The 13693-nt window shown below is 44.3% G+C and overlaps 2 protein-coding genes across 13 annotated transcripts in view; one reads left to right on the top strand and one right to left on the bottom strand.

The window, feature by feature from the left end:
- Nucleotides 1-7603, top strand: part of Ralgapa1 (Ral GTPase activating protein, alpha subunit 1) — a 218687-nt gene extending 211084 nt beyond the window's left edge. For 6 of the 12 annotated variants that reach the window (XM_006516109.3, XM_006516104.3, XM_030246825.1 and 3 more), the window contains 2 exons: nt 4789-4791; nt 6223-7601. In XM_006516109.3, coding sequence (XP_006516172.3) covers nt 4789-4791; nt 6223-6371 — 152 coding nt within the window. In that variant the 3' untranslated portion in view covers nt 6372-7601. Of the gene's footprint in view, nt 1-4788; nt 4792-6222 lie in introns of all 12 variants that reach the window. The other 6 variants (XR_003950070.1, XR_003950071.1, XM_006516107.3 and 3 more) reach the window with 2 other exon arrangements.
- An 869-nt stretch (nt 7604-8472) lies between these two features.
- Insm2 (insulinoma-associated 2) lies at nt 8473-11574 on the bottom strand. The gene has a single exon (NM_020287.2). It carries the CDS (start codon nt 11016-11018, stop codon nt 9537-9539), a length of 1482 nt encoding a protein of 493 aa, NP_064683.2. The 5' UTR covers nt 11019-11574; the 3' UTR covers nt 8473-9536.
- Between the last annotated feature and the right edge of the window lie 2119 nt (nt 11575-13693).

The raw sequence follows: 13693 nt of genomic DNA, 5'->3' as shown, positions 1-13693 counted from the left end.
TTTTAGTCTAGATGAGAAACTGTGAAACAAGCCACATAGCACTTTGAACCTGACTGCTACTTTGCAGAGCCGACATAGTAGATACGTGTTTGTTGTTGTCGTCGTTTTAGACAGAGTCTTACTGTGTAGCCCAGGTTAGCTTTGAACTCCTCTGAGCACTAGGATTATAGACTTGCACCAGCCGGCACCCATGAGCAAATTCATTTTTAATCATAAAGTTTGTTCCATTCAGGAAGTGAATTGTTGCAATTAAGAGTCAACTTTAGATATCCTTTGTATATAAAACAATGCTAGTCAATAGTAATAACCTTGAAATTAAGTTTTTAAAAAATGGTAGTCTACAGATTATATTCCTTGTCGCCAACCCAGTAATATTCTCTATCTAGACTCAGTAGAGTAGTTCTGAAAACTGTATTCATCAGGGACTGCAAGAATAGCCCAGTGGTAGAATGTATGTTTACCAGACTCAGAGCCCTGGCTGAGCTCATGCCCTAAATGGGGAAGAAACTGTGTGTGTATATATGTGTGTGTGTGTGTGTGTGTGTGTGTGTGTGTGTGTGTGTGTGTTTACATAATTCTCTTCATGTAAAACTTCCTGGTTAACAGTATCTGCTAATAGTGATGACATTTAAATCTAAAAAGATTTTTCATGTAACTTTATTTAAATAGATATGAAAGATTTCAGTGCACCATAATTGATCCATAAATTTTATAACTGTATTTTCTCAAAATGTACTGTCTGTGCACTAGACTGATAACTTAAGGGAACTTATTTTCATCCCTAAGGTCATTGAGGGAAATACTGTGATGTCACTCTGTGTTGATCTTCCATAACTACATTAAAATGTTATTACATTTTTCTTGACCTTTCATTTTTTTTAAAAAGCTACAGGAAAAAATTGTTTTATCTTTGTCAGGCATGAATGTGAAAAATATCAATGATATTGTAAAAATATCAAAAATATCAAACATATATATACATACATATATATATATATAGTACATTTCTTCTAGCTGTAAACTTGAAAACAAAAATCATTCTTGACCCTGGCCAGATTACAGTGATAATTTTTAAATATTCATATTTTTTCCTAATGTTACCTTCTTTTTTCAATACTGTCCTGGGGTTTTTTTTTATAATAGAAATTATAAAGTGCTATTAAGGAACATAATTCTACTTTTGCTGTGTACACAATAAATACTTAGTTTGTCTTTCTCAATTTCTCCATTAAAAATATACCCATAATTATTCTAGTACTATGTATTTTTATTATATCAACCATAAAGATTGGGTAGTATATCTTAAATTATTTGTAAGCCTCTATTACTACCTTCTTTTGGGTTGTTTTTCAACCTCTTAGCTATTGAATTCTTTAACAGTTAAAGAGTTGACTGATAACTTTATTACCTACATGTATAATATGTACATATAGATACATCTATTCATATACATACACCACTTTTTATAATTACTTTTAGAAAAATCTATGATTCAGATTTTTATCTAGAGAAAAATTATAAAAATTATTTCATTATAAAAAGTAATAAATTCTAAAATATAATTATTCAAATAAATTATGCCATCAAAATCAGAAAAAAAAACTTAGGGTATCTGTGAAGACATAGAGTGGCACCCAGCTCCCCTCATTCTAACCTCAGTCTTGCTGTTAATCCCACGCTAGGAGACACATGTGTAAATAGGTTAGGCTGTGTGGCTGTCCGTCAGCCTTTCTGAATCTTTAAGGAGGACATGTCAGCAGAATTAGACAATGGTTTAGGTACTTTAAGCTCAATGTCTTTTTAATGCTATTTTAAACTTTCCTCCAAGACATTGAAATAATCTAAAATAAAATGTTTCCGCTCCTTCAGAAGATACTTATATAAAAACCTAAACATTACTTATAAGTGCCAAGATGAAAATGAGTTTTCTTGAGTATATTATCACAATCTATAAATTTGTTTGATACTTTTAAAAATCAGATTCCTGCTCAAATCTATTCAGTAGATTAGTCTGAATATATTCTGGTCAGTATCTTGAGCTTGGAAGTTTGGCTTTTATGTTATTGACCAGTAGATAAAACTGACTTAAGTAACATAATTTGTGGAAATAATTACTGGGCTCACCTTTCATATAGAACATTCATTTGGATGTAAAGCTTTTGTAATAAAAATAATAAAGTAATGATTGAGTGTGGGACAGTGCCTACGGCAGTCTGTGGACCCTTTCATTCAGTCCTAACAGCATGTCTGTGCAATTTTACAAGGAGAAAGAAATGGCCCGTTCCCCCACACACACCCCACTCCCCCCACACCCCCACACACACAGGTGGTGAGGGCAGCACCGTCCTGACCCTGCCTGCCTTCAGAGCTCATGCTCTCAGCACCACACTGGCCAGCAAGGGAGGCTGCTTTCAGCCCCGCCCCTTGCTGTTGCTATGGGGAGAAGGGGAGCAAGGGACAGCAGGAGAGAGAGGGAGGGTGGAGGGAGATTATTCAATACCCACCATGTTTACAGCTCAGAAACTGTTTGTGGGGCTCTACTTTTTCTCTTGAAAAGTCCTTTTAAAAAGAGTTTTAGGGTTGCCAAGGAAAACGTATGTTTTGAAATCAAATTGATCTGGATTTAAATTGTAGTCCTGACATTTATACCACATGAAGTCAAATCAGTCTGTGCTCTACCAGTTTTCTCATCTGTCAAGAGGTGAAATGCAAGACGCCTGGCCTGCTTTATTCAGATCTACAGTAATAGTCTTTGAATGGCTTAAAATGAAACCACTTGTTTGTCTGTATTTCTGTTCAGTTTGTTTTGAATAATGTGTTGCTTCCTTTATGACAGTTTGGGGCTGAGTCTATGTAATCTTAATCATTGAATCTGTAAACAACATTTAAAAACAGTAGGTTTATTGGGGTAATCTGACCTTTAAGGTTGTATTTTATAGCACTGTCAACATAAGAGAAGATAACCCCTTTGATTTCTAGAAGTTAAACCTAAATGTATGTTACAGATATTCTCCACGTTGGAATGAATATATTTCATAGGTGATCATTTTCTCCAAAAAATATTCCTAGTTCCTACCTTCCTTCCACATCCTCATCTGTTCTGATTCAAAGTCTCCCATTTACTCTGTGAGCTTTTATGTAGCCATACTTCCTGGTACCTGTTACACACCAGACTCTTTGCTACACCTCATTAATCTCCACATCTTAACAAGGTAATTATTGTTGTCTCCATTTCACAAATAAGAAAATTACTCCAGTCAGCTTGCTCAAGTAAATAACTAATAAAGCAAGAGATGGACCAGCAGATAAGGTGCTTGCCACCAAGCCAGACAAGCCCGAGTTCGATTCCCCAGGGACCACATGGTAGAGATAAAGAACTGACGCTCACAAGCTACCTTCTGACTTCCACACATGCGTCATGACATCTGCCTGTGCAGAGAGAGGATAGGTAGGAGGGAGGGAGGGAGGGAGGGAGATAATAGATGTAAATATATAATTATTATTTTAATAAAGCAAGAGACCAGAAGCCTAGGACCCCACTCTAATACATTCCCATTGTGGTTTGTCTAATTGAAGGTACTTTCAAATTTACAATATTTTAAAGACTTTATTAGCCAATAACTTTAGGAACTTTTAAAGTGGTCATGTTTGTCAGCAGATAATACAGACCAAACCAAATTAAATTTTAAGAAAACATTTTTGTTTCCATTTGAAATGTCTGTGGTGCCTCCCAAAGTCATATCCATGATATCATCTATGATAGTTTATTGTAATCAGCATGCAGTATATACCACCTTGTACAGTCAAATGTAGACACAGTTTCTGGAGAACTGTGGAGTGAGAGAGCTAGTACATAGAAATAGGAGCCCTGGGTACTTTTTAAGCTACCCTGGAAGATGCAGAATGATAGAAATAACTCAGTAATATCTTTATGGCTCATATGATATAAATCAATAATTAGGAAAAGTAGGGTATAGTAGGAGATGGCAAGGGTGACTGTATCCTTTACAAATCCAAAACTGAGGCCTGCCTCCTGGGAGCTGCGACGGACTGTGGCTTTGCTGAATATAGTCCATGTTTCATTTGTAAGAGTGTAAGCATGAGACCTACTCGGCTGTGCCTCCGTTCATTTCATCTTAATTACATGAAATTTAGTCATTTTAATGTAGCTATAGCTGTCTCATTACACACAGTGCCTATCTTGAGGTCTTATGACCAAATTGTGAGACAATAATAAAGACATAGGAAACCTGCTGGTTTTGAAGGAAGTATTTTCTACCTAGAGAAGCAGGGTGTGCAAGCACCACCCAAAGATCCTCTTTCTTTTCTGTTGTTTAAAAGTAGCGAAAGAACAGTGCTTCTCACTGTCAAACTGCCTGCGAGCCAGAAAGAGTTTCAGCCAGTGGGAGCAGCTCCAGAGACTCTTTCCTGCTCACTCGGCTTGAGGAATAAGGATTACGGGAGTAAAGATTGCTTACTGGGATGCTTGAAAGCAGTGCTCTTCAGTAAACTCCGGTGGTGATGTACATGTCTGCTCTATCCAAGATGGGAGCAACTAACCCAGCACTTGAATATCGAGCTAGCAAGGAATTGAAATTCTTAATTTTAACTACATGAAATTTAAACATTTTAATATGGCTAGTATCCTATTACACTGTCTATCTAAAGATCTCATGACTGAGTTGTAAGACAGTCTCAGAGCAGTGAACACATTAGGCAGTGGATGTTTCTCGGCTCTCTCACGGACTCTTTTCCTGTTCTCTCTCCTATTTGAACTTGTCTTGTTAGTTGGTAAGTATGGCATCTGACCTTGGGGCACTGGCCATTGTGGAGCATCAGCACCTTAACCCATTGCATGCCAGTTGTGTTCATAATAGAAACCTGGTTGTTCGGTTGCTCGGGTAACTCGTGCCTGCAGTCACCCTCACGTCTGCCTCCGTTTGCTCTTTTGTTCTCCACTCTGCTCGCTAGGCCATTTCTTCCTTCACAGCAGAAAGGCATGCACTGCTAGTTCTGTCCCTCCAAACCTCTGCTAGAGACGCTGCCCTCAAGGTAACAGCCCTGGGAGGGAAGACCTCTCCACACAGCGGCACCTATTCTGCACCAGGAAGCCCAGATACCTCTCCTCGTTGGCTTTTCCAACCCTTGTGCCAGGTTTCCCTAGGTGAATTGTGGACATATAGTCTCTGAATAGTCTAGTCTGCATTGCTGGGACCCAACTCAGATCATTGGCAAGAGTAAACATAAACAAAATACTCGCTGCTTTATTTATTTAATAGTCCACCTTCATCTCAGTTAGAAAGGTGTTAGAGAAGATACTTTGGACAGGCCAGAGTGACAAGTAAGTTTCCATTAGATATGTGTATTTGTCCCTAAGTATAATTGTACCATTTAGTCTTTAAAAGTACTTTGGAGAATTCCTTGGACGGTATATATTCTTAAGATATCTCAGTAGGATCTGTATAAGGAGTACATTTTTTTCTTTTACAAATACGTATACCTTCAGTTTAAGCATAAGTATTTCATCAGATAGAAACACTAGCATAATTACTCCCAAGCCCAAAGTATCAGTGATGCTCAGGAAGAACTGCCCTCTAAGTGAAACAGGATTTTCCTTGAATGTGTTTTGCCTATTTTAAAATTCTAAATCTACTAGTTCTACTGCTAGCTATAAACTTCTAAGCTAATGAACACAAAAGCAGATGTCTAAAGACATTTTCTAAAGTCAGCTTGTCTTTTCCTTTTAGCTTTCAAATGAAAATCCCTATATTTTTCCCTCTCCCAAGAATTTGTCTCCTCCTTCTGTAGCCTACTTAAGTACAGAGCATGGTCTCCTAAGGGCCTTCCTGTTTGGCGCCTGCGTGTGGTAGTGTCAGATGCTCTCTGGCTGTCAGTGATAAGGCTGCTCTTCTTCTCACTTCCTTTGCCTTCCCTGCATGCAGTGCTGCTTTGGATTCCTGTTCTTCCAGGCCCAAAGATTGTATTTCCAGTTGCTTTTTCCAGGACCCGATGACTGGTGCTTTCTTTAATATGATGGCATGAGTCACCAGATCACAGGGTTTTAGTAAGCTTTGGGGAACAGCAAGTCTAGGACTTAATTTTTTTTTTTTTTTACCTCTAAAGTCCTTACAAAGGGTTGGAATCCTGCTTCAGATTAGCAGCAGAAAGGTTGTTCTGGTGTGAGAAGTGGAAGAATCCTAACGTGCTCCCTCTTTCCTGCAGGATCCTACCCAGAGATTCCACCCAGTGACGCTGCCCCAGCAGCACAGGTAGACGGGGCTGACCTGGCCTCTCCCATGTCTCCTCGAACTAGCAAAAGCCGCATGTCCATGAAGCTGCGTCGGTCCTCTGGCTCAGCCAATAAATCCTAAGGAGACAACCAGCCTGGCAGTGAGCAGCAGTAGCCGCCCTGATCAGCAGTAGTGTTAACTCTTTCAGGCCTCGCGTGTTTGCCATAACACTCATGCTCCTTCCTGTGCGTTTATCTGAAAAAACACTGGACTTCAAAACTTACTATTTTAAGTTTGGACTATTTATTTAATTCAGGTTTTTTCCACACTCCAAGCTGCCATATTTTGAGGGTTGAGTTTTATTCCATACTTCACGTTCCTAGATAATCATGTCTAAGTGGTGTTACCTTCAAGTTCATGATGAATGTTGAGACAAAATATAATTGGACAGATAGTCTTGTGGTTATTTATTGTGCCTCATTACAACTTTATGATTCAATAACTACATAGTTTTTACTAATTTTTTTGGCGGTGCTGGGAATAGAAGCCAGTATCCCAAGCATGCTAGGCAAGCACACTGTCCTTCACAGCCCAGTGCTACACATTTAAATTAATGGAAGCATTTAGAGAGCTAGAGCAAAGCTGCACATCTGTTTGTCACATAGGCTGTACACAGAGTATTTGTGTTACAGAGAGAAACACTCCTAATGGCAGTGCAGCAGCTCAGATTCCAACTGAAATTACTTACATGTGGTAACATTTTCTTCCCAAGTTGGTATCTCATTTCTGGGCAGTGCAGGTGATAGCGGCACATACTCAGTACCCAGGAAGCCCACCACTGACCTTTGATTTCCGTTTAGCTTCCAGACAACTTTGTTCTGCCTTTTTAGGTGGCATCACTGCTAAATGCTATTTCTGTTTTGAGGCTGTGGTCTTTTATTATTGACCAGTTTATCCCGGTGTGTCTGTGTACTTTCTTAAGTACCAAAAAAGGTGATGGAGAAAAGGGGGAAAAGCTTGTTTTTGCTCAAATTATGTGTATTGTTAAAAAGCAATGGAACATGACCCACAAGTCTAAGTTAAATATAATATTTTAGTACTAAACTTGGCTGCAGGTGCAGGTTGGTATGCACCCCACCTCCAGAAGTATTTCCTGTAGTAAATAAGCAGTCTCCTTTTGTTTAACATGGGCATCTCCTAAGGAAATGTAGCATGATTGATACCAACTGCATGTGTAAATATATCATCCTGACAAACCACAGAATATAAATTATGTATCATTCATGTAGTGTCTACAGATTTGTAATGGGACAAAAAGATGACATGGTATTTAATAAAAACAAAATAAAAATATTCTTCACACTTCCTGTCCATGATCGTATTCTATTGTGTGTATTTTCAGACACTGGGAGCTGAACTATACCCCTGTGGTATCTTAGCTAATCATGAAAAGTCAAGGAGTGAGTCCATTCTCAGCAGCAGGACCGTGGTTCTCAGCCCCTCCCGCCCCCGGCCATGCAAGCACTCACTAAGGACCAAAATCAATGTGGCCATCTCTTGGAATTTGACTTTTTACATTTTCAGTGTTTTTAAATATATTTTCAGGAATAGAATTTTCTACCAATTTTTTCTAAGCAAATATTTAGAGTTCCTGTGTACTTTTTTATGGAAATTAATCTTATAAATAAAAACAATCAAATGAGAAAAGACAGCCTGTAGGAATGTGATTAAACACTGTAGAGAGTTTCCCTGCAGCCAACAGAAAGAAGTTTCCAAAGGAAAAATCAAATTTAACTCCTTACATATTTCTGTTGGATTGATAACTGGTAACAAGATGGAAGAAAATGCTGACTAGAAACAGCGAGACTAATTAGCACCACTTATTTAATTCCTGTCATCTCCAGGTAACAAAAAACAAACAAAAACAAACAAACAAAAACTTGTTCTATTCTCTGTTGCATTCATGGTGGGGTTGTTCTGCAGAGTTTTAAAAAGTAGTTGCTATTCTCTGTTGCATGGCACTGCTGTAGTCTGCAGCTAGACTTCAAAGGAGGAATTCCTATTGCATTTCAGCACCATTACATTCATTGCCAGATATAGTATCTCCTGTCTTTGTATTCTGTCAGAATAGGTCCCTCAGAACCTAAAGGAAAATACTGGGGAGGTAAGAAATGTGTCTTTAAAAATACACTGTATTCAACCATTTCTTAAGACAGAATAAAACAAGCACAGTCTACATACATTTATTTGGCAGAACCATTCTTACAAATCCATTTGTCAAAGAGCACTCTGCCAGTGTCCCAGACTCTGGCTATTGAGGGAATAGTTACAGAATACACACTGAGTATGATTTACAAAAAGAAATTCAAAAGTTGCTCCTGAAAAGAAAATATAAAATATTGAGTGAATTGCCATTCAGTTCATGGTAGATTGCAGGTGTTAACATCCCCCTTAGGTTGAACAGTTTATGATGTAATATGCAGCAGACTTACAGCATAATCATTACATAATTTAAGTGAAATCTTGCTATAAAAACATTCACACTTGAGGAACGAGTATTGTATTTTTTTAAAGTTATGTAAAGAAAATGTTTAGCTCCTCCTAACGCAGCACGTGAAGTAGTGAACTTCACCAACTCCTTCTCAGTAAGCAACACCTGCCCTGCCTCCAAAGCCTAGCTTAAAAGAAGGGACATACATTCAGTTAAGGAAATAAAGTCCCAGGGACATTATCACACCAGACAGCAACAGCCTCAGATTTCCTGTCCATCCACGCGGGTGTGGGTCTTCCCTCCCTTCAGGTTTGACATCAGTCACAAAGCTTGATTCACAGAATATACAAGACAAAAAAAAAAAAAAAAGTCTGACCCTATTGAGACAGAAACGACTTAAGTGCCTGTGGTGGCAAAAGAAAAACAAAAACAAAAACAAAAACGTTGGTGACTACCACTTTAGGTAGAATCTTGTGTAGACAGACTTGCAGGCGTTCACTGCGATTTTCCATAGGAACTACAAACCCAAGGGAATCCATTGGGGTCTCCAGCGTTTTAAGGAAGGGGAAATCTCATTGTAGTGGGAGTGAGGACTTGAAGCTGTCAGCGTTGACCGTGAATTTTTATGCCAAATACATACCTGCTCTAGAGAGGGGGTTTTACATCTTGTTGCCCTCTCCTCAGGCACCATGACTGAGAGTTTTAAGAGGGAAGGTATGGGAAGGAAACTGGAAATTGCAAGATGAAGAGAGTCCCACAGGAGTTCCCGTATGTTTTCTCCAAGCCATTCTCGAAATCTCGACAGGCCTCGGTCCTCAACAGCCAGGCCTCAGTGGCATCTGCAGCAGCAGCACTTGCCGGCTTTCGGAGGGGTGGCACTTATTGATGTGCCGGGTCAAGCCGGGGGAGCTAAAAAAAGTGGACGGGCAGTACTTGCAGGAGAAAATCTGCTGAGCGCTACCATCGGATGCCCCTCCGGGGCCTGCTTCCGAAGGTGCCCCGACCAAGGCGGGCAGTAGCAGCTCCTCGCGGACAGCGTGCCATAGCCGGTGCTTCTCTCGAATGTCCGCGGACGGGAAGTGCGCCCCGCAAAGCGGGCACGCAAAGGTGAGTGGGGCCGTGCGCTCCGAGCCAAAACCCGGAGTTGGTGCACGGGCCGAGCCCGTCTCATGGGTGCCCAGGTGCTTGCGCAGATAGGCTTGGCGACGGAACTTTTTGTGACAATACGGGCACACGAAGACCTCGGACGTCGCTCCTGCGCTGGCACCGCTCGACCCCGGCCCGTGGCGCCCTAGAATCACCTCGGGGTAGGGAGCCTGGGGTCGTGCGGCCTCCGGGTACACTAGAGCCTGTAGGCCCGGGCGCGCGGCGCTGTCCCGGTGCTGACCGTCTCCGGAGCTGTCCGGAGCCTGCGGGTGCTGATCGTCGGTCCGCGGCACGCGGCCGTTCTCCTTGCCCGTCGCCAGGGAAGGGTCCGGAGGGGTCAGAGGCGCGTGGGGAGGTTTACTCGCGGCGCAGGCAGGCGTGGGACGTGGCTTGTGCCAGCGGCGGTGGGAGGCGAGGTTCGCGGGGCAGCTGAAGACCTTGTCGCACTCGGGACAGCGGTACTCGACGCGCACGATGCGGGAGCAGCGGTGCTGAGCCAGAGCGAAGGGGTCCGCGTACTGGTGCTTGCACAGCTGGCAGATGAACTCCCCCAGCGGGGTGCGGACGCCGCCCAGAGCCCGTGCCGGAGCCCCGGGCTCCTCCTCTTTGATCTTCAGACCCAGCACCGGGGACGTGGTCACCTCATCTGCGAAGCTCAGCCTTCTCACCGCCTTAGGTTTCCTGACGGCTGCCGGCGCTGAGGCGCAGACTGGGGCACCCTTACCGCGGCGCTGGAGGCCATGCGGGGCGGGCCCGGGGACGGGAATTGGAACGGATACAGGGACCTGCGGCGGTACCAACTCCTCCCCGGAGGTCACGGCCGCGGGCGCCGCGGAGCAGAAGGCGGTGGCGCTGGGGAAGGACTCCGCAGAGACCGGAGAGCGCAGGCAGCGCTCCAGGAACGCGCGGCGCAGCTCGGGGCCCGCCGGCCTCGCGGGGCTGGGGCCGGGGCCGTCGCCGCCACCCGCGCCCCACTCGGCGTCGTCCTGCGGAGGTGCGAGGCAGGGGGACCCCAAAAGTCCCCGACCGGGCTCCTCCGGTGAGGATTGCGCCGCGAGGGGACCCGGAGGAGGGAAAAGCGGCTCCACCGGGCGCGCGCGGTAGGAGCTGCCGGAGCGCTTGGTTCGCTTCACCAGGAAGCCCCTCGGCATGGTGGGTCGGGTGCCCGGGCGAGCCCCGGAGCTAGGAGGGCTGGACGGAGCCGGGCATGCGGCCGCCCGCTTTATAGCTGAGACGCCGGGCCGGGTCGGGCCGGGCCCCTCGGGCTGTGCCGGCCAATCAGGAGTGGGAGCGGGTCCCGGGGCGGGGCCTCCACCCGGCCGGGCGCCCCGACAGAGACGCGGGAAGACGAGCGGGCACGAAGGGGCTTGGGGCGCCCAGTGCAGCCTCCGGGGACCTCGCGCTAGGGAGCCAGAGCCACCAGCCCGCCACGCGCCGAGAACTGACCAGGCCCACGCCTGGGCGTCGCTCTGAAAGGCTCGGCCGCCTCGGGAGGTCAGAGGAGGGACGGCCACCGCGACAGGGCGGGAATCCGCGCGGGAACGGGTTAACGTCCCTCCGCCAGTACTGAGCTGATGAGAAGCTGCGAGCGAACTGCAGGGCAGCTAAATCCACCGCCCTGTGCCTACACTTGACGGCGGGAGCACGTCTGCCATCCAGTATCGATCGGGACTGCGCGCTTCTGTGATACTATGAGAATTCATCTGGGGAGAAGAGCTCTCGGCGCCGCAGATCGTGCGTGCTGGCAAACCTCTGGAGCTCAGGACGCTGCACGGTTCAGGCGCCGAGCTCTTGGCTGATAAGTGTCCCCTCCCTTGGGGAAGAGGAGTGGGGAGGGGAAGGGATCTAATTTTCGACTGTCCTCACATAAAGTGGTTTCTCTGTTCACACTTTCCACTTAAGCTACCCAGAGACATGACTTAATGCCTAACTGGCCTGTTTAGCATGGAGGAGATTGAGTGAGAAATGCTGGTGGAATCGGCATTACACCTGCTTCCCTCTACATGACAAGAGACACTCTGCAAAAGATGTGCAGTACACCAACTCAACAGATTGTCCTCTGGGCCCCTTGCCACCAGCTGGGCACTTCGTTGTTGTAGTTAAGAACCTGAAGAGATTTGTAGGTTTGTAGTACTGATTGAACGGTGAAATAATTAGCCCTATTCGACAGAGGTACCGTATCAGCCTTTATAACAAAACCCATGCAATGTGAGAAGAGGAAAGGGAAAGACCCGTGCTCGGAGCTCCTCGATAAACAGAACTAAAAGCAGACTCAGTTAAAGTGGAATGCAGGCTGAGTCCCATCATCAGTGAAGTAATTTCACATGGAGGACAGTATTTAAGGAAAGAGACATGAAGGTCTGTTTATCTCTGGCTATGCATCAGGTTATGCTTAAGCAGGCATGCGCGCATGCACACACAATAAAGTTTCACAATATAATACTTAACCAAATACCCTGGATCCTCTGGTTTTCTGTCCTGCTGTACTTTAAGGACTGGATTAAGCTCAGCAGTTATGATGCTTTCCATTAAACAGTGTGGAGCGAGCGGCGTACAGTAAGTGTGAGATTTTACAATCAAAATTCCTATCCCGAATCATTAAAATGCTAAAGTGCTAAGTAGGTTAATAAGCTTGGTTTCCTGAGCTGGTCATTTCCAACATGTCAGTGACCTCGGGGCTGACTTCTCACTCAAATTCATCTCATCCTACCCCTTGCCCACGAGGCTTTTTCCTGAAGCAAAGCATATTGGCTCGTGTTTTCCACCAGCTCCAGTGCTGCTCCCCCACCCTCTTCAATGACAACCTTCCTGGAAAACAATACCACATTTTTTTTTCATTCTTAATTAACAACTTTCTAGAAAATATGGATAAAGAAAACTCTTTGTCACAGTATTGTTGGTGATTGTAAATACGCTGAGATTACGTCGAGGAACTCACCTCTACTGCAGATGATGAGTTAGCCATCAGCATCAGACGGAACTCAGAGTACATCATGACACTAGGCCCCAGGATGGGAAGGTGCATGTGTGCACTGCAGAGCTCAGTGAGGAAGGAATGAAATGCATGCGACACCGGAAGCGCTCGGGATGGAAACGTTGTGATGCGCATCCGCTTAGTAAGAATTTTAATAGTTTTTGCTGACTTCAGTTTTTAGATCTTTTAAGTGACCTGCAAAAAGTATACATGACTCTGGTGATTAGAAATAAAAATAAAAAGAATATCACACACACACACACACACACACACACACACACACACACACAAGGCTAAGGTTAAATGTGGCAGCTTTCCCTAGGATAGACTTGTGCGGTTGTGGACATTCCCCAGATCCTTGACAGGGAGACCTGACCCTGCCAGCTGAAAGTCACTCCTTCAGTTAAAAAATAAAGACTTTAAAATTCCGGTAACATAGGACTCGGTGCGAACCTCCCCTGGGCTATCCTAAAAGATTCTTCAGAGTGCCAGCAATCCTTTCTGTTCTCTCACTAAGATACACAATAGGGCTGGAGAGATGGCTCAGCGGTTAAGAGCACTGACTGCTCTTCCAAAGGTCCTGAGTTCAAATCCCAGCAACCACATGGTGGCTCACAACCATCTGTAATGAATGAGATCTGATGCCCTCTTCTGGTGTGTCTGGTGTGCTTACATGTAAAAAATAAATCTTAAAAAAAAAAAAAAAAGACATACGATAAAGATGAGGCCTAGAGAGTATGTGAGATCTTGGTGTCACCCACCCCCTTTCTCTTGACAGTGGGGACATGTTCCCTCTCTGCTCTGTTACACTTTGGCAAAAATTCATGAATGCTGAATCATCTCTCAAGATTT

The sequence above is a fragment of the Mus musculus genome, chromosome 12 (genome assembly GCF_000001635.26).
Source record: "Mus musculus strain C57BL/6J chromosome 12, GRCm38.p6 C57BL/6J".
NCBI classification, from domain to species: domain Eukaryota; kingdom Metazoa; phylum Chordata; class Mammalia; order Rodentia; family Muridae; genus Mus; species Mus musculus.
The sequence above is the reverse complement of the archived record's forward strand: the minus strand, read 5'-3'. Positions and strand labels throughout refer to the sequence as shown.

Excerpts from the sequence above, each read along its gene's own strand:
- Insm2 (NM_020287.2), bottom strand. The coding sequence starts at position 11,018 with ATGCCGAGGGGCTTCCTGGTGAAGCGAACCAAGCGCTCCGGCAGCTCC.